Raw genomic sequence first — 20,458 nt, 5'->3', positions numbered from 1 at the left:
AGTGATCAATCTAATATATGAAAGCAAATAAAGGAAAGTGTTTTTCCTCACACACAAACACCCCCATACATAGTAACTGGAAGACTTGTTTAAAAATTGCTGTTTTCTATAGACATAATAACACAGCCCTATATTTTAATACAGTTGAATTTGGGGGTCTCATTTATCTAATAATGAGGTTTTTACTATAATGAATTTGTCTGTATAGAGATTGTTTCTTTTCATCCTCCATAGACTTCTGTCCCATTCTTAGATGATTTCTTACTTACATTATCAGAAATGGAAAGGATAAGAACTAAAAGAAGAAGAAATTCAAACCATTCAGCATCATTCTGGGCATCTGAATTATCTTATCTCCTCCATGATCTAAACTTGGTTTTATTTGTACTGAAGAGGTGTTTGTCTAATATTTTTCTTTCTTTTCTTCCCATTTCTAGGAGGGCTGTTGGCCTGCTGCTGTGCTGCTGAACAGTATGCAGTCCTTTCGGGAGCAAAGCAGTTACCACGGAAACCAGCAGAGTTACCCCCAGGAGGTACACAGTTCATCCCGGATTGAAGAGTTCAGCCCTCGTCAGGCCCAGATGTTCCAGAATTTTGGGGGAGGAGGTGGCAGCGGCAGTAGCAGTAGCAACAGCAGTGGTGGTGGACGGCGAGGAACAGCGGCTGCTACTGCAGCAATGGCTAGTGAGACCTCTGGCCATCAAGGCTACCAGGGTTTCAGGAAAGAAGCTGGAGACTTTTATTATATGGCAGGCAACAAAGACCCTGTGACGACAGGAACCCCACAGCCTCCTCAACGAAGGCCTTCTGGGCCTGTGCAGAGTTATGGACCCCCCCAGGGGAGCAGCTTTAGCAATCAGTATGGGAGTGAGGGTCATGTGGGCCAATTTCAAGCACAGCACTCTGCTGTTGGTGGTGTGTCTCATTATCAGCAGGATTACACAGGGCCTTTCTCCCCAGGGAGTGCTCAGTACCAACAGCAGGCTTCCAGCCAGCAGCAGCAGCAGCAGGTACAGCAGTTGAGACAGCAGCTTTACCAGTCGCATCAGCCTCTGCCACAAGCCACTGGTCAGCCAGCATCCGGCTCCTCCCACTTACAGTCAATGCAGCGGCCCTCTACTCTGCCATCGTCTGCTACTGGTTACCAGTTAAGAGTGGGTCAGTTTGGCCAACACTACCAGTCTTCTGCCTCCTCCTCCTCTTCCTCCTTCCCTTCACCACAACGCTTCAGCCAATCTGGACAGAGTTATGATGGCAGTTACAGTGTGAATGCTGGTTCTCAGTTTGAAGGACATAATGTGGGTTCTAATGCACAGGCATATGGAACACAGTCAAATTATAGTTATCAACCTCAATCTATGAAAAATTTTGAACAGGCGAAGATTCCACAAGGGGCCCAGCAGGGGCAGCAGCAGGGGCAGCAGCAGGGGCAGCAGCAACATCCCCCTCAGCATGTGATGCAGTATACCAATGCTGCTACCAAGCTACCCCTCCAAAGCCAAGTGGGGCAGTACAACCAGCCTGAGGTTCCTGTGAGGTCCCCCATGCAGTTTCACCAGAACTTCAGCCCCATTTCTAACCCTTCTCCAGCTGCCTCTGTGGTTCAGTCTCCAAGCTGTAGCTCTACCCCCTCACCTCTCATGCAAAGTGGGGAGAATCTCCAGTGTGGGCAAGGCAGTGTACCCATTGGTTCCAGAAACAGAATTTTACAGTTAATGCCTCAACTCAGTCCAACCCCATCAATGATGCCCAGTCCTAATTCTCATACTGCAGGCTTTAAAGGGTTTGGACTAGAAGGTGTGCCAGAAAAGCGACTAACAGACCCTGGATTGAGTAGCTTGAGTGCCCTGAGTACGCAGGTGGCCAATCTTCCTAATACCGTCCAACACATGTTACTTTCTGATGCCCTGACACCTCAAAAGAAGACCTCCAAGAGACCCTCCTCATCTTCCAAGAAAGCAGACAGCTGCACAAACTCCGAAGGTTCTTCACAGCCTGAAGAACAACTGAAGTCCCCTATGGCAGAGTCACTGGATGGAGGCTGTTCTAGCAGTTCCGAGGATCAAGGCGAGAGAGTGAGGCAATTAAGCGGTCAGAGCACTAGCTCTGATACCACCTACAAGGGTGGAGCCTCAGAAAAAGCTATCTCCTCACCAGCGCAAGGTACTCAGAATGAACCACCCAGACTCAGTACCAGTCCTGCAGCAAGAGAAGAGACTGCCTCACCAGGTACTAAGGATACACCTTTGTCATCTGAAGGCAACACGAAAGTCAATGAGAAGACAGTTGGGGTGATTGTCTCCCGGGAAGCCATGGCAAGTCGGGTAGAAAAGACAGGTGGACAAGATAAAGGCTCCCAAGAGGATGATCCTATAGCCACTCAAAGGCCACCTAGCACTGGCGGGGCAAAGGAAACCAGCCATACATCACTTTCACAGTCTGAGGCTCCAGTGGGAGGGAGCAAAGGAAACAAGAATGGAGATAATAACTCCAACCATAATGGAGAGGGAAATGGCCAGAGTGGGCACTCTGCAGTGGGTCCTGGTTTTGCAGGCAGGACTGAGCCTAGCAAATCTCCTGGAAGCCTGCGCTATAGTTACAAAGATAGTTTTGGGCCAACAGTACCACGAAATGTCAGTGGTTTTCCTCAGTATCCTACAGGACAAGAAAAGGGAGATTTCACTGGCCATGGGGAACGAAAGGGTAGAAATGAGAAGTTCCCCAGCCTCTTGCAAGAAGTGCTTCAGGGTTACCACCACCACCCGGACAGGAGATATTCTCGGAGTACTCAGGAGCATCAAGGGATGGCTGGTGGCCTAGAAGGAGCCATGAGGCCCAACATCTTAGTTAGTCAAACTAATGAATTAACTAGCAGGGGCCTTCTGAATAAAAGCATAGGGTCTCTGTTAGAAAACCCCCATTGGGGCCCCTGGGAGAGAAAGTCCAGCAGCACAGCTTCTGAAATGAAGCAGATCAATTTGGCTGACTATCCAATTCCCAGAAAGTTTGAAATAGAGCCTCAGTCATCAGCCCATGAGCCAGGGGGTTCTCTCTCTGAAAGAAGATCAGTGATCTGTGATATATCTCCACTGAGACAGATTGTCAGAGAGCCAGGGGCTCACTCACTGGGACATATGGGTGCTGACACCAGAATTGGGAGGAATGAACGTCTCAATCCAAGTTTAAGTCAGTCAGTCATTCTTCCAGGTGGGTTGGTATCCATGGAAACAAAGCTGAAATCCCAGAGTGGGCAGATAAAAGAGGAAGACTTTGAGCAATCCAAATCCCAAGCTAGTTTCAACAACAAGAAATCTGGAGACCACTGCCATCCAACAAGCATCAAACATGAGTCTTACCGGGGTAATGCCAGCCCTGGAGCAGCAGCTCACGATTCCATGTCAGACTATGGTCCACAAGACAGTAGACCCACACCCATGCGGCGGGTCCCTGGCAGAATTGGTGGTCGGGAGGGCATGAGGGGTCGGTCTCCTTCTCAGTATCATGACTTTTCAGAAAAATTGAAGATGTCTCCTGGGAGGAGCAGGGGCCCAGGAGGCGACCCTCATCACATGAACCCACACATGACCTTTTCAGAGAGGGCCAACAGGGGTTCTTTACATGCTCCCTTTTCTCCCAACTCAGAAAGCCTAGCCTCTGCTTATCACACAAACACTCGGACTCATGCTTATGGAGACCCTAATGCAGGTTTGAATTCTCAGCTGCATTATAAGAGACAGATGTACCAACAACAACAAGAGGAATATAAAGACTGGAGCAGCAGTTCTGCCCAGGGAGTAATTGCTGCAGCACAGCACAGGCAGGAGGGACCACGGAAGAGCCCAAGGCAGCAACAGTTTCTTGACAGAGTGCGGAGCCCTCTGAAAAATGACAAAGATGGTATGATGTATGGCCCGCCAGTAGGGACTTACCATGACCCCAGCAGTCAGGAAGCTGGGCGCTGTCTCTTGTCTAGTGATGGTCTGCCTAACAAAGGCATCGAACTAAAGCATGGTTCCCAGAAGTTACAGGAATCTTGTTGGGATCTTTCTCGGCAAAATTCTCCGGCCAAAAGCAGTGGTCCTCCAGGAATGTCTAATCAAAAGAGATATGGACCACCCCATGAAACTGATGGACATGGACTGGCTGAGTCAACACAGTCATCCAAACCTAGCAGTGTTATGCTAAGGCTCCCAGGTCAGGAGGATCATTCTCCTCAAAACCCCTTAATCATGAGGAGACGTGTCCGTTCTTTTATCTCTCCCATTCCCAGTAAAAGACAGTCACAGGATGTGAAGAACAGTAACACTGAAGATAAAGGGCGCCTCCTTCCCCCATCAAAAGAAGGAGCTGATAAATCATTCAATTCCTATGCCCATCTTTCTCACAGTCAGGATATCAAGTCTATCCCTAAGAGGGAATCCTCCAAGGATCTTCCAAGTCCAGATAATAGAAACTGCCCTGCTGTTACCCTCACAAGCCCTGCTAAGACCAAAATACTGCCCCCACGAAAAGGTCGGGGATTGAAATTAGAAGCTATAGTTCAGAAGATCACATCTCCAAATATAAGAAGGAGTGCATCCTCAAACAGTGCAGAGGCTGGTGGAGACACAGTTACTCTTGATGACATACTATCTTTGAAGAGTGGACCTCCTGATGGTGGGAGTGTTGCTGCCCAAGAAGCTGAGATGGAGAAAAGAAAAGGTGACTTGGTATCTGAGTTAGTCAATCCAACAAATCAGGAGCTGAACATAGAAAAGCCTCTTCCAAGGTCTTCAGAAGAGTGGCGTAGCAGTGGGGATGACAAAGTAAAGACAGAGACACATCCAGAAACGGTTGCTGCTGGAAAGGAACCCCCTGGTGCCATGATATCCACAATCTCACAGAAATCTGGTAATAACCAAGGGAGATCAGATGGTTCCCTGAGTGGGACAGCACCTTTACTCTTTCCTGACTCAAAGAATGTATCTCCAGTATTGGCTCCTGAGGCAAACCCCAAGGCTGAAGAGAAGGAGAATGATACAGTGACAATTTCACCCAAACAAGAGGGTTTTCCTCCAAAGGGATATTTCCCATCAGGAAAGAAGAAGGGAAGACCCATTGGTAGTGTGAATAAGCAAAAGAAACAACAGCAGCCACCACCTCCCCCCCCACAGCCCTGTCAGATACCAGAAGGTTCTGCAGATGGAGAGCCAAAGCCAAAAAAGCAGAGGCAAAGGAGGGAGAGAAGGAAACCTGGGGGGCAGCCAAGGAAGCGGAAAACCAAACAAGCAGTTCCCATTGTAGAACCCCAAGAACCTGAGATCAAGCTAAAGTATGCCACCCAGCCACTGGATAAAACTGATGCCAAGAACAAGTCTTTTTTCCCTTATATCCATGTAGTAAATAAGTGTGAACTTGGAGCCGTCTGTACAATCATCAATGCTGAAGAAGAAGAACAGACCAAATTGGTGAGAGGCCGGAAGGGTCAGAGGTCACTGACCCCTCCACCCAGCAGCACTGAAAGCAAGGTGCTCCCAGCTTCATCTTTTATGCTACAGGGACCGGTTGTGACAGAGTCTTCTGTTATGGGGCACCTAGTTTGTTGTCTGTGTGGCAAGTGGGCCAGTTATCGGAACATGGGTGACCTCTTTGGACCCTTTTATCCCCAAGATTATGCAGCCACTCTTCCGAAAAATCCACCTCCTAAGAGGGCCATGGAAATGCAGAGCAAAGTTAAGGTACGGCACAAAAGTGCTTCTAATGGCTCCAAGACGGACACTGAGGAGGAGGAAGAGCAGCAGCAACAGCAGAAGGAGCAGAGGAGCCTGGCTGCCCACCCCAGGTTTAAGCGGCGACACCGCTCAGAAGACTGTGGCGGAGGCCCTCGATCACTGTCCAGGGGCCTCCCTTGTAAAAAAGCAACCACTGAGGGCAGCAGCGAAAAGACTGCTTTGGACTCAAAACCCTCCGTGCCCACCACTTCAGAAGGTGGCCCTGAGCTGGAGTTACAAATTCCTGAACTACCTCTTGACAGCAATGAATTTTGGGTCCATGAGGGTTGTATTCTCTGGGCCAATGGAATCTACCTGGTCTGTGGCAGGCTCTATGGCCTGCAGGAAGCGCTGGAAATAGCTAGAGAGATGGTGAGTACGAGAAATCCCTTATCAACTTTCTCTTTATAGTAGTTACCCTCATTTTATTCCATTTCTTCCACCTTTACTTAATTTAGCCTTACCTATTATCCTTTTTTGTTTGTTTGTTTACATTATGTAATTTCTTAACCTTTCATTCTTAAAATATCGCATGATTATTCCTCCAAATTAAAGCTTTAGGTCCAAATAATGAACCGAAAATGAAGCAGGTAATTTGGAACTTTTCTTTTTATTGCTAATATGTGTCCATAGGTCATATTGCTATAAAGCTGATTAAACAAGGGTCCCTGCTGCATCCGTCTTCAAACTTGCTTCCTTACCCCAAAAACATTTCACTATCAGCAGTTTCAAACAATTTGCTGCCTCTGCCCATTTCCTCTGTTTCTAAATCATAAGCTTTTACTGCAATTTATTGATTGATTTTTTTCATTTTTAGACATCTGACTGTTTTATAGAAAATGGAAACTTAGCACTTAACTCCTTCCAAAACACAAGCACACACTGTCTCTCTCTCTCTCTATTTCTCTTTCTCTCTTGCCCTGTCCATTTTCCCAAATAGCTTGTGTTGAATTTAAATTTGAACAATTTAAATTTCATTTTTCTGGGATGAATTACTTTGTTTTCATTTTCATTTTGTATTTTCTTGGACCACATCTTCCTAACTCTGGCTTTCCAGTAAGTTACTGATTCTTTCTGTCTGTTCCATAATTACTGTCCTGAAGCATATCATCATCATCCTATACTTTTCTCTTTTATTACATGCTCTGTTCTCTGAGTCCTGTGTCTTCTTTATTAGTATGGGCCCTCATTTAGTGGAGTACCTTGTCCTTTAGTAATTTTCTGAGAAAGGGTGCTTGGGAGGTAAATTTGTTGAAATCTGAACGTGTCCTTATTCTACCCTCATGCTTAATTGAGAGCTGAATATAGAGCTCTGGATTTGAAATAATTTCCCCTCAGTAGCTTAAAGTCATTGCAGTTGAGAGAACTGCTTTTCAGTCCTTTGTGCGTGTTCTGCTTCTTCCCTGGAAGGTTTGAGGAACTTCTCATTTTCCCTAGGTTTCTGAAATTTCACAATGATAAACTTTGAAGTAGGTCTCTTCATTATTGTACTGTATACAAGATCTGTGAGATCTTCCCATCTGAAAACTTTTGTCTTTCAGTTCAGAAAATTTGTTGGGACAATTTCTTTCTCTCCATTTTCTCTGTTCTCCCTCTCTGGAATTCCTGTCAATTGGGTATTGTACCTCTTGGATTGATCATTTGGCTTTATCTTTTCTCTCCTGTTCTGCGTTCCATCTCTTTGCCTTTTATTTCCCCTGATTTTTCCATGCTTTCTTAAACTTTATCATGTAACCTCTTATTTACTTTTTTAACATCTCTATTAAAAACTTTTTCTTCCCTGAAAGTACTGATTTTTTCCTTAGTAACTATATCATATCTTTAAAAAAAATCTTTCTCTCAATCCTTTTGTCTTTCTTATTTCCTCACTCTTTCTTGCTAAAGTGTCTTCAAATGGCTGGTTAGCCTTAGCCATCCATTTACATTTTAAGAGCAAGAGATGCTAAAAAAAAGAAAAATGATTTGAAGCTGTATATGACTGTGTGGCCAAGGCTTGTTGATTGGTGATCCTCTCTGTAGAATGACAAGACATCCAGTCAGTATCTACAGGTCTTTTCTTTGAATTCAGTTTTCCCAGAGAAAAATCTTGAGATTTCCTGTCTAGGAGGTATAAACTTGACTGCCCCCAGCATCCAGGAAACCAGGTGGGGAACGGGACAATGAATGGGGTTGCCAGAAAGGGTCTCATTCTTCAGTATGCAGTCTTTGACTTCCTCCTACCTATGTTCAATACGCTCCATGCTCCTCTGGGAGGGCAATTACAAAGTTGAATTAGGTTGAGTTGGTGTCTAACACCTCCAAATTTTGAACTAAGGCTCCAGTTTCCAGCCCCATCTCACCCCCACTTTCTGAGAAATGTGTACCTTCCTGGGTTCTGCGACACAAAGTAGCTGGCTTTCTAGTGGCTCCCCCATTGTCTGCTAAACTACTTACTCTTTGATTCTCCTTATATCCAGCTTGCAGAATTTAAGCAACCCTTGTGTTACTTCTCGCATCTATTCTTCATGGCCAGCCTACCATATTTAATCAGATGAAAGATTTTTGTATTAGGTTATATTTACAATTTATCATATATGTCATTGACAAATATACAAATGTCTTTAATCATAGTAAATGAGAATTATATTAGGATCATGGTATCCTTGAACACCCTATACTAGTTCCCCTATCCTCCACCTCCAGAAGCACTACATTTTATCAATGTATTGTCCCTGAAATTTAAAACAGTGTCTGACAGAAGGGAAGTACTCATAAACTATAGTCAAAAGTAAATATATTTATTATTTACTTATATATTTATTAATGTGAAGTTTATATATATTTGGAGTTAGAATATCCTAATTGTCACATAAGGACCTCGTGCTTCCACTCAGACACCTCCACCCCCCACCCAAGGATGCTTTTTTTCTCTGCTCCTTCCCTTCCTCCAATTATCATTATCCCCAAACCCCAAGTTATAATATTTAGAATAAAAGAGAATAGGAAATTTCACTTCCTCTAAGAAGTTTAGACACAGTGACTTTTAAAATGCAAAGGTCCTAAGAGACCTAACGTTTAAGACCCTAAAGTACAAAATTCTTTAAATAATCAACAGATTTGATTGATGTCTTGTTCGCCAGCTTTCCTCTGAAAGTTAGAGTCTCTGGTGGGTCTTTTTTGTTTACTTGCTGCTTTTTTGGGTTGTGCATGCATGTATGTGACCATCTGCCAGTGTTTTCTTCATTTTAACATAGAATATTATTAGCATCTTTCAGTGCAGTTTTTATGGGTAAACTTTTGAGCAGTCTCTAGCAGTAAATGGAGCCCAGCAAATTCCTAGATGCTATTTCTCAGTCCAAGTCGTTTAATAAAAGGTGCCCCCAAATGATACAGCCACCCCCATTCATAGCTCTGCTCCTGAACGGTTGGTGAGCAGTGGGGCTTGCCTTTTTAAATGCTTAATCGGGAATCAAGAAAGTGGTGTTCAGTCTACTATTTGTCAGATTTGATCCCAAAATAAATTCTGGGATACTATAATTGGAACAAATACACTGAATATGATAAATCAATCTCTTTCTTAAATTCACCCCCAGCCCCCACCCCACCACAGCTTTCAATGACTGAATGATTAAAATAGCATGGGATGCTTTAGGTGGAGAATATTGAAAGCGTTTTTGTTTTTGAAAGTGTTCCAGTCTCAGCTGTTTCAAACGTGCTTCAAATTAAGCAGGAGTAAAAAGTTGGAATGCTTCATTTGAAAGCAAAAGGTATAAAAACAATTTTTATCCTGAACTGCTTCTACATAATAAAAGTTCTAAACTTAGCTCTTTGGGTTCTGCCATTTTTTCATCAGGAGCTGTAGATTCCACCATCTACCTTAATGACAGGCTTCTTTCAGAGCGGCATGATAAATCTCATGCCGCAGCTTTACATTGGCTTACTTGTATTGTACCCACGATACCAGAACTCTTCAAAAATTTTTTTTTAGCTATCTTCCTTGGATCCCATTCTATTTATTTTGCATTCAAGCTCTTTAGGAATAGAATGCTTGTTTTGTATACTGAATTTTCTTTTTTAAAACATTTGTACCTCTGTTTTATTCTCACTAGCCCACCCTGTGAGATGGGAAGGGAGAAGATATCCCAGTACTTTCAGAATTTAAAACAAATTGTTGAGGGTGGGCAGTAGTGGCGCAGTGGCAGAATTCCCGCCTGCCATGCCAGAGACCCAGGTTAGATTCCCAGGCCTGACCATGGAAAAAAAGAAAGAGAGAAACAAATTGTTGGCTTTGAATGAAACATGCCCAGTTAGTATAACTAAAAGTTAGCTACTGATTTCAAAAATGGTTTAAAAAGTTCTGCATCTCTGGCTCGTTTAGCTAGTGTTACACACTGACTACAAGATCCTTTTCAGTTTTGTTTACCTATTTTTTTTTTTTTTTTTGCATGGGCAGGCTCAGAAATCAAACTCAGGTCTCTGGCATGGCAGGCTAGAATCTGCCGCTGAGCCACCATTGCCCGCTCTGTTTACCTATTTTTAATTTTCTTTTTCTTAATGTATTCAAGAACAAGTTAAAATTACTTTTAATTACCAAATTAAAATTGCCTTCCTTTACTTAATTTGATAGGTGATGTTTCAATTTCAAGGTAACACTGAGTCTAGTTTTGTCTTCTTAGGTTTTAGCAGATGCATTCAATTTTGGTCTACATAATAGATATGCTCTCCATTCTACCAGCTAAGATAAGACCACATACAATTCATTAAAGAGCTGTTTTGGCCTATGTATTTATCAGGTATTTTGACAAAAATATGAAGTCCTTAAGAGACAGTAGCTCTTTCCCAGCTACTCTGAAAAGTGCTGAAGACCAAAACTGTCCTGTATAAAAAGAACAGTCTTCACTTCCCTTCCTTTTCTGGGCATGGGATTTATGAATCTGTTCATTCTGTTGATTTTGTCTAATTTTGACCTTTGTTTATTTACCTGGTGTTCTAGTTTGCTAGCTGCCAGAATGCAATATACCAGAAATGGAATGGTTTTTTAAAGGGGAATTTAATAAGTTGCTAGTTTACAGTTCTAAGGCTGCGAAGATGTCTCAATTAAAACAAGTCTATAGAGATGTCCAATCTAAGGCATCCAGGGAAAAATACCTTGGTTCAAGAAGGCCGATGAAGTTCAGGGTTTCACTCTCAAGTAGAAGGGCACATGGCAAACACAGTCAGAGTTTCTCTCTCATCTTCAAAGGCACATGGTGAACACGGTCAGGGTTTTCTTTCTCATCTGAAAGGGCACATGGCGAACATGGCATCATCTGCTAGCCACCTCTTCTAGCTTCCTGTTTCATGAAGCTCCCCCCCCCCCCCCAGGAGGCATTTTCCTTCTTCATCTCCAAAGGTCTCTGGTTGGTGGACTCTGCTTCTCGTGGCTATGTCATTCTGCTCTCTCTGAATCTCTCTCATTCTCCAGAATGCTTCCTCTTTTATAGGCAGAAACTAATCAAGACCCACCCAAATGGGTGGAGACATGCCTCTAGCTAATCCAACTTAACAACCACTCTTGAATAAATCACATCTCCAGGGAGATGATCTAATTATAGTTTCAAACATACGATATTGAATAGGGATTAGAAGAAACGGCTACCTGAACAAAATGGGATTAGAATTAAAACATGGCTTTTCTAGGGTACATACATAATTTCAAACTAGCTCACCTGGAAATTACTGTACATGCGAATCCACAGTGACCTGTAACATGGATGGTGAGATAGAGGTCATTGCATACATATGACTTGGTATAAAAAAACGTGTTTAATACATTTAGGAACACGAAGCCCTGCAGGGCACTGGTGCAGGGGCTCTCTAATGCATCCCTTGAGGCTGCATGTCCCTGCTTTGCCCTACCCCTGAGAGAGTTGGTCTGCACTTGTTCCCTTACCCTCCTTTACCAACTAGGCTGAAAGTATCCTTTCACATGTTCTTACCAAACCTGTTGGAGAATTTTTAATATTTGTTTTTCTACAGTATTGGATTTAGGCTATTTTTTTATTTGACTTAGTGTATTAAAGATTATATGCTAAGGTTTATTTTTATTTTTTTGGGTGGGTGGTGGTGCATGGTCTGGGACTCAAACCCAGGCCTCCCACATGAAAGGTGTGCATTCTACCACTGAACCACCCGTGCACTCATATATGCTAAGGCTTGTTTTTAATATAATTTTAAACAATGGGTAAGTATTTATTTTCCCTCATCTAACAGGTTGACATCTTCCGTAATTTACTTTAAACTATGAAGAAAAACATGTTTTGGCAAATGTAAATGTATTAATAAATTGATTCCATTATGAAGTGTAACTCTTACAACTTAAAGAACAGACCTTAAAGGACAAAGATTAGTCTCTGGTTATCTATAATATAAAGGCATTGTCCTAATGCTTTCTGAATGCCCATCTATGTGTTCCTTAATGTTTATGCTTCGCAAAGCCTAGCAAGGATGTCCTGCTGAAGACTTCCTTAATCTCCAGGTCTTTACTCTTAACTCTAGTACCTCCCTCACACACATGCCCACAGTGACCACTACCTCCCTGTCTCCCGCTAGAGCATCCCCCCTCCCCTTCTCTCTTACTCCCCTCCCCTCTCATCCCTGACTCCCTCTCCCACTGCCTCTCTCCCTCTCTCCCTGGCACCCTCCCTCTAGCAGTCACTTGCTTTTTGTTATCAGGGCTCATAGTTTCATCCCAGCCTTCCTGCAAGTACACATAAAGCCCAAGGCCCATTAATCTCTTTTCCCATGACCTTAATGGAGATCAGAAAATTGTGTACTTATCTCATTACCTATTTATTTCAACATATACTTGTGTGTTATCTCTTTTTATCTCGCTACACAATGACATACTAGTAAACCTCTGGAGAAAGGATTAATTTTCTTTCACGATTTTGTTTTTCCATATATTAGGCCAAATAATTCATCTCTGAGATGTTAAATTAGTTATTGCTAATCTGCTAAAAGGACTAGCATGGTTGAATACTATTAAAAGTAAGTATTCATTTCAGCTCAACAAATTTTGAGTTGCTGCTAGAAAACTAGTAGAATCTGAAGTTAACAGTGCTCCAAGGAAACTTAGACCACTTCATAGACAAGTAATCGAAGCCCATAGCTGCTTTGTGATGAGAAAGGCACTATATTGAGGTTCCTCAACTTTGTGTGGGTGGGTTTTTGTGATTCATGCAGAAAGCTACCCCTTACCCACACACTACTGCTCTAGAGTTTCCCAGAGGAAACAACTTCCTTTATCTAATACTATTAGTAAAATGCAGGTTCCTCCCCCTTACCCAAATCCAAGGCCAGTTTTCAAGACCCTGGAAGCCTACAACTGCAGACCAGTTTCTTCCCATCTTTCAGTTTATTGGAAAAGAGTTTGAGGGAAAATCAAGTTGGTTTGATAGTTGCCCTTGAATATCCTCCTACTTCTTGTGAGGGAATCCCGTTGGCTCTCCTTTCTGGCTTTGCCATTCTCCTGAACAGGTATAACTGAGAGGCCTGGGTGAGCCCTGGAGGCGTCCTACTTCAGATGGATTCCAGCACCTGCCACTTCCCAGCTGTGTCACTTACTCAAGTCACTTAACCTCTCTGACTTTTCTCATCTATACAATAAGGAAACTGATAGTACCTACTGTAAAAAGGGTTGTTATGAGCGTTATTGAGTTACTATTTGGAAATGTTTGTCATGTAGTAAGCACTCAGTAAACCATAGTTTTTATAATCATTCCATCCTAATGCAGTATTTGTGGTACTTTCTAGGAATGTCTAGAACTTTTCTTTTTGATAGGAAAGTTGCTTTGCATAAGAAATAAACATTGTCTTCTCATTTTTCCTCTTATGGGAAATTCAAGTTTGTGTTATTGCAGGGATAGGGGTGAGGGGAAGGCTTGTGGTATTTAAGATGCAGGATTAATTACATTCTTATGAAATAGCATTAACCCACTCTCAAGGAATTAAATTCTTCACAGAATAGAGGGGGTAAAAGAAGGGAATAAAATCTGCCTTGCACATGAAGTTAAAAGTTTTCCGAGTCTTTTAAATTGGAAAAGTTTTGATGATGAATATCTGAGGCTAAAGGGGAAAAAATCTACCTAATAATAAAGTTCTTTCTTTTTTTTTTAAATTTTTTTTTTTAAAACATAACATATAAACACGAACATTCTTACCATATGATCATTCCATTCTTGGTATATAATCAATAACTCACAGTATTGTCACATAGTTGTATATTCATCACCATGATCATTTCTTAGAACATTTGCATCAACTCAGAAAAGGAAATAAAAAGAAAAAAACTCATGCATACCATACCCCTTACCCCTCACTCTCATTGACTGCTAGTATTTCCATCTACCCAATGTATTTTAGCCTTTGTTCCCCCTAATTTTTCTATAGCCCTTACCACTCCCTTTCATTGATCCATATGTTTTACTCATCTGTCCATACCATAGATAAAAGGAGCATCAGACACAAGGTTTTCACAATCACACAGTCACCTTGCGAAAGCTACATCATTATACAATCATCTTCAAGAGACATGGCTACTGCAATACAGCTCTACATTTTTAGGCACTTCCCTCCAGCCTTTCCAATATACCTTAACTAAAAAGGTAATATCTATATAATGCATAAGAATAACCTCCAGGATAACCTCTTGACTCTTTTTGAAATCTCTCAGCCATTGACACTTGATGTTGTCCCATTTCTCTCTTCCCCCTTTTGGTCTAGAAGGTTTTCTCATTTCCTTGATGCTGAGTCCCAGCTCATTCTAGGATTTCTGTCCCCCATTAGACAGGAAGATTTATACCCCAGGAGTCATGTCCCACTAGGGGAGTGGGGGGCAGTGAGTTTGCTTGTCGTGTTGGCTGACAGAGAGAGGCCACATCTGAACAACAAAAGAGGTTCTCTGGGGGTGACTCTTAGGCCTAATTTTAAGAAGGCTTAACCTGTCCTTTGTGGGGAGAAGTGTCATAGGCACAAACCCCAAGATTGAGGGCTCAGCCTGTTGGCTTTGGTTGTCCCTGCTGCTGGTGAGAATATCAGGAATTCTCCACATAGGGAAGTTGAATTTCCCCCTTTCTGACCATTCCCCCAAAGGGACTTTGCAAATACTTTTTATTATTATTATTATTATTATTTTTCTTAAAAGATATAACAACAAACGTGAACATTCTTAACTTATGATCGTTCCAGTCTACATATATAATCAGTAATTCACAATATGATCACATAGTTGCATATTCATCATATGATCATTTCTTAGAGCATTTGCATCAATTCAGAAAAAGAAATAAAAAGACAAGAGAAAAAATTCATACATACCATACCCCTTACCACTCCTTTCATTGATCACTAGCATTTCGATCTAAATTTATTTTAATGTTTGTTCCTCCTATTATTTATTTTTATTCCATATGTTTTACTCATCTGATGATAAGGTAGTCTTTTGTTTGTTGGATTTCAGATGTCCCATCCTCCAGTTCACTAATCCTATCTTCTGCTTCTTGAAATCTAACATTGTGGGTTTCCATTGTCTTTTTCATCTCTTCTACTGTGCCTTTCATTCCCATAAGTTCTGTGACTTTTTTTTTCAGACTTTCGATTTCTTCTTTTTGTTCGTTCCTTACCTTCCTTATATCCTCCCTTAATTCTTTGATTTGATTTTTGTTGAGCTTTTCCATGTCTGTTCACACATTCTGAATTAATTGTTTCAACTTCTATATCTCATTTGAATTGTTCGTTTGTTCCTTTGACTGGACCATATCATCAGTTTTCCTTGTATGATTAGTTATTTTTTGCTGGCATCTGGAATTTAATTTCCTTAATTAGTTTATTCTGGAGATTGCTTTCACTTTTTTTTACCTGGGGTTTACTTGCTGGATGATTTTGTTGTCTGTCTGTTCTTTGACATTCAGTTCAGCTTATTCTAGCTCTCTAGCTTAGGTTTTGTTTATCAGATCGGAATTTTTCAGTTCTTGTTTTCTTGTTTCTTGTCCTGCCTATATGGTGCCTACCCCCCTCCCCTTAGGAAGGTCTACTTAGGTATTATAGACCCCTGTCAGATTTTCCCAGACCAAACTGGCCTCCTCTCAGGAGGAAAGAGTCACCTGCGGCAGTTTTCCCTGAGGGTGAGACCCAGCAGGTTGGAAGACTTTCCTGTGAAGCCTCTGGACTCTGTTTTTCCTATCCTGCCCAGTATGTGGCACTTGTCTGCCCACGGGTCCCACCAGCATAAGGTGATGCGGTACCTTTAACTGCAGCAGACTCTCCCTGCTGGGGGCGTGGTTGAGACTGAGGAGCAGTTGTATAGGCTGGCTTTAATCACCTCAATTTTCCAAACCCTGGGGTCTGAATTCCTTGAGGGAGGAATTCCACCTGAGCTGGGTACCACCCCTCTCCTAGGGAAGGCACAACCTCGAGACAGAGTCTTAAAACAAGCTTAATCTGCCTATGCCTGTGCAGTTAGAGCCTTAGAAGCCTTGCAGCTGTGTCCAAACAGCAGTCACACTGTAGAAACACAGCCACACACAAAAAAAGGAAAAAAATCCTTTTCAGAGCAGGACACCCAGTGTGTCTGTCCTGCCTATCAAGAGCTTATGTTGGTATGTAGCTCTGTGTATCCCCAGGTCTCATGTGCCCCCTCCTTTCCTTCAGGACCCAGGTCCTTTCAAGTATTTTGTGCTGTCCCGATCCAAAAAACCTGTGGGTGTTGTTTTTTTTTTTTTTCCCCCGTCAGCCCCAACTCCTCTGTGCCCGGACAAAACCCAGCAACCTCAGCTTTTACTCGAGGTTCAGCTGAGCTGGGGCTTATTTTTAGTAGTCAGAATTTGTTGATTAATTCCACAATTGGAGCTTAGTTGTGCTCAGCCCCTGCTGCTAGTAAAGTCTCTTTCCTTTCCCCTCTGGGAAATAGCCTATGGGGAAGGGGCACTGGCCGCAGCAGCTTGGGGGACTCACGGTTCTGGGTGGGCTCGTAGCCCGTCCAGCTTGTCCATACTGGGGTACACTGTGTGTCCGGTCACTGCCGTGGTCCCAGCAGTTGTTCTGTACTGTTCCTGGCTATTTACTAGCTGCTCTGGAAAACAAACTAAATCCCACTCCTCACTAAGCCACCATCTTGGCTCCTCCCCTAAAGTTATTTCTTAAATAAAACTTTTTTGACAGAACTATAAGGGAGACCCAAAATAAATAATTCCTAGTTTGGTGGTAATTCCAGGCAAATACTTGCTTAAAGCCACACCCATCTACCTCCAAACCAAAGTTATCAGATTTAGAACATTTAGGCTACAGATGGTGCTATTGTTTCTAAGGAGTTGGCCTTTAATTTATGAGTACTCAAAACCACTAGAGGTTTCCAGGCATGTAAATCATGTAGTCAGATTTGTGTTCTATAAAAGAAATTTAGAAAGAAATGGGGAGAGTGGGAAGCAGGCAGACCATTCAAGGGACCTGGCATTAGGTTGATAAGAAAGGCAGATTAAGTGGTGGTAACAGGCATCTGAAGGCACAGACAGGTCTGAGAAACATTTTGGAGTTTAAAATTGATGCAATTTAGGTGGTGCACCGGTAGTTCAGTGGTAGAATTCTTGCTTGCCATGTGGGAGACCTAGGTTTGATTTCCGACCCATACACTTCCCCTTGCAAAAAAAAATGTATTTTTTTGATGGAATTTAGAAACTGTGAGGTATGGCAGGTAGAGAAAAGCTGAGGAGGTGAAGGATGAAGCTGAAGTTTATAGCTCAGCAAGTTGGGTGGGGCAGTAGAAAAGAGATACTTGAAGGAAGGGATCCATTTAGTTTTGCAGTTGAGACTGAAGGAGATAATGGCATGAAAGCCATCCAGCCTGGCACACACTTGCAGATCAGCCAGCAGTGAGGTACAGCATTTTCTAATAACGACCGATTGATTTTTAGTTGTAAATAGTTTCAAATAGTTGTAAAACTGGTAAATTTTTAAATCCAAGTTTTTAAAAAATGGAGAGCAAATAGGAAATTCTGAGGTCTGTGTCATGTTAAAGAAAAAAAAATTTCATACAGAGGACCCTGAAAAGGTATCAAAGTAATTGAGCTGTCATTATAATTACTGCCTAAAATAAGATTGGGGGAGGGGAGACAGATGCAGATGTGGCAACTTGTTGTTTTTGGTGTTCTAGTAATTTTTTTTTAAGATATTGACAATACTGGCAACTTAACACAGTGGTTACCCAGATTGCATTTGTATTAAAGTGAGAAATAGCCAATATGAAGCTTTACTTTATGGACCTCAAAAATGCTTTCTTGTATACAGTAGCACCCTGTTTTTTCACAGTTGCAGAATGAAGTGTAAAGTCCTTGTCTGTTGAATTGAGGCTAGATAAAGTGCTGCACTTTACTCTGTAGGTGATGGCCTGTGAAGTTAAAATTGTCACTATGGATAGGTATTTATTTTCTGAAGACCTGCGCAGTGCCTCACAGGAAGCAACAGGAAACTTGCGAAGAGTACACTAGACGAGCCCAGCAGTTGGGCACAGCTCTGGAGGGGTCTTGGGCACATACTTGATGTCCACAGTCTTACCCCTCAGTCACAGAAAAGATGAAATCAATTCCTTAGACATCTGTAACACTTTAATAAAGGTAGTATATGAAATATAATTTTATAAAGGTTCTACATATTTACATAAAGATAAAAATAGTCACACTGTAAAACTAGTGGAACTTTAAATAACAGAAAGTCATAATCCTGAAAACTCAACATATATGCCTCTTTTCCATGTACTTACTATTTTACTAGCTATAATACCAGTGTAATAATGATCACTAGCATGTTTTGGATGCTTTTTAAGCTCTTCCCGAGGATTATCATGTGTTTTACCTCCATACACCTGGGAGTTGAGTCTCACCCTGCTCCTACATGAGAACAGCTGCCCAGGATTCAAACCCCAGGTATTCTCCACCATTCCACTATAGACAATAGTCTCTTTGTTGCTTTTTTCATTCAATTTTGTATTTTGAATTTTCATGTTAATCTGTGTTTTTTTTTGGTTTTAGTTTAATGTGGATGTACTTACCATAATTTGTCGAAGTATCCTGTATTGTTGGACATGGAGGTTATTTCCAGTTATTTACTACTTTTTATGCAGCAGTAAACTTTATTTATTTATTTATTTGGCATGGTCAGTCTCCAGGAGTTGAATCCGGGTCTCCAGTATGGCAGGCAAGAATTCTGCCACTGAGCCACCATTGCCCGCCCAGGGGTAAACATTTTTATTCATCAAGCTTAATTTGGGGTAAATTTTTGGATATTAAACTGCTAGGCCCAAAAGTACAGATATTGTTATGATTCTTGATAGGCATTATCTTGTGATTCAACCAAAAAGAGTCATACCAGGGTCACCCATAAGTGCATGTAAGTCCATGTTTTTCTGTGTGGCATTGGGTATTCTTTTTAAATTTTCATTTCTGTTTGAATTGCATTTCTTCTTTTAGTGATATGAATATTGTTCTGTTAATTTTATGATCATCAATTTGGAATTTTACTGTTTCACCTCAGTTTATTCTCATTTTTCTATTCCTACTTTCCTACTTCTTGTTAACCTCAGTTATCTGAAATATTCAGATTTATAGAACTCCTTTCTTCAGGAATGTCTCATAAATGGGGCATTTATAGAGCTCTTAGATCAGGTTTTCTTATCTATAAATGAGATAATGACAGAACTTCTCTAGAAGTTAATTCTCTAGAGAGCAATTACCTCCTTTAGTGGGGCTGTTCTCCTAGAGACTGTTTTTTCTTCAACTTCTTCTATTTTGGTGCATGGTCCAGCAATTGAACCCAGGTTTCCGGCACAGGATGCAGGCATTCTACCATTGAACCAGTGCACCCCTCCTAGAGGCTTTTGAGGTGGTTTTAAAGGAAATGAACACTGTCCTCACATGTTATTTTAGTAAAGCTGTTTGGCTATTATTAAACTTATTAGGGTAAAAAAAAAAAAATCAAACCAAAGCAAAAACTCGGTCCTTTGTGACCTGTCCCAGTAAGCCAAGTACAGTGGAGTGATTCTGGCTCTACGCACTTAGGAGCTAACAATTAATTCTAGCACATTAGCAGCATACTGCCATCAGATACTTTGTCTTTTGAGAAAAGAGCTGAAAGGACTTGCCCCATGAGCAAAGGCACATTGACTAAGGTCAGTGAAATTATAAACTTTTGACCTAACTGAAGTCTGAATTGGTGCTGGGCCCTTCTGATGGGTGCAGGATCTGGCTACAGTAACATTATTCCACTCCAGAGACATTTCATCTCTCTTATGTGTTTCACTGTGTGGTGGCACAGAAGAGTTTATAGTAAAATGCGTGTGCATTTAACAAGTCTCAGACTTGTTGATTGTGACTGGCTCTGTGGCAATGCCAGGTGGTTTTAGAATTTGAAAAATGTATGTGAAGTTTAAATTTTGTTTCAGGCAGGTTGTGAAGGTCCTTGGTTTTCTTGAAAGTTATTTTTTTTATTTGTACAAAAACCACTTAAAGTGTTTGAAAGAGTAATATTACTTGCCAGGAAGTTGTCTTTGCTTGCTTCTAGGTAGAGTTACTCTGAAAGCAATCAAAATATAATGAATTAACGCTCTGAAACCCTCAAAAACGAAATGGCTTTGTTTACTGGCACAAGACTTTGTACCTCCTTTCTCCTCAGACAGCAGGGTTGGGCATTTCAGTCCACTA

At 41.7% G+C, this 20,458-nt stretch overlaps 1 protein-coding gene across 6 annotated transcripts in view; it reads left to right on the top strand.

Moving 5' to 3' along the window:
* The window catches only part of TCF20 (transcription factor 20), a 152,476-nt gene that overhangs the window by 84,633 nt on the left and 47,385 nt on the right, over positions 1-20,458 (top strand). For all 6 annotated transcript variants that reach the window (XM_077169060.1, XM_077169059.1, XM_077169057.1 and 3 more), the window contains exon 2: positions 438-6,122. In XM_077169060.1, the coding sequence (XP_077025175.1) occupies positions 474-6,122 (5,649 nt within the window). In that variant the 5' untranslated portion in view covers positions 438-473. The remainder of the gene's footprint in view (positions 1-437; positions 6,123-20,458) is intronic.

Source organism: Tamandua tetradactyla, chromosome 7, assembly GCF_023851605.1.
Source record: "Tamandua tetradactyla isolate mTamTet1 chromosome 7, mTamTet1.pri, whole genome shotgun sequence".
Lineage (NCBI taxonomy): Eukaryota > Metazoa > Chordata > Mammalia > Pilosa > Myrmecophagidae > Tamandua > Tamandua tetradactyla.
The sequence above is the reverse complement of the archived record's forward strand: the minus strand, read 5'-3'. Positions and strand labels throughout refer to the sequence as shown.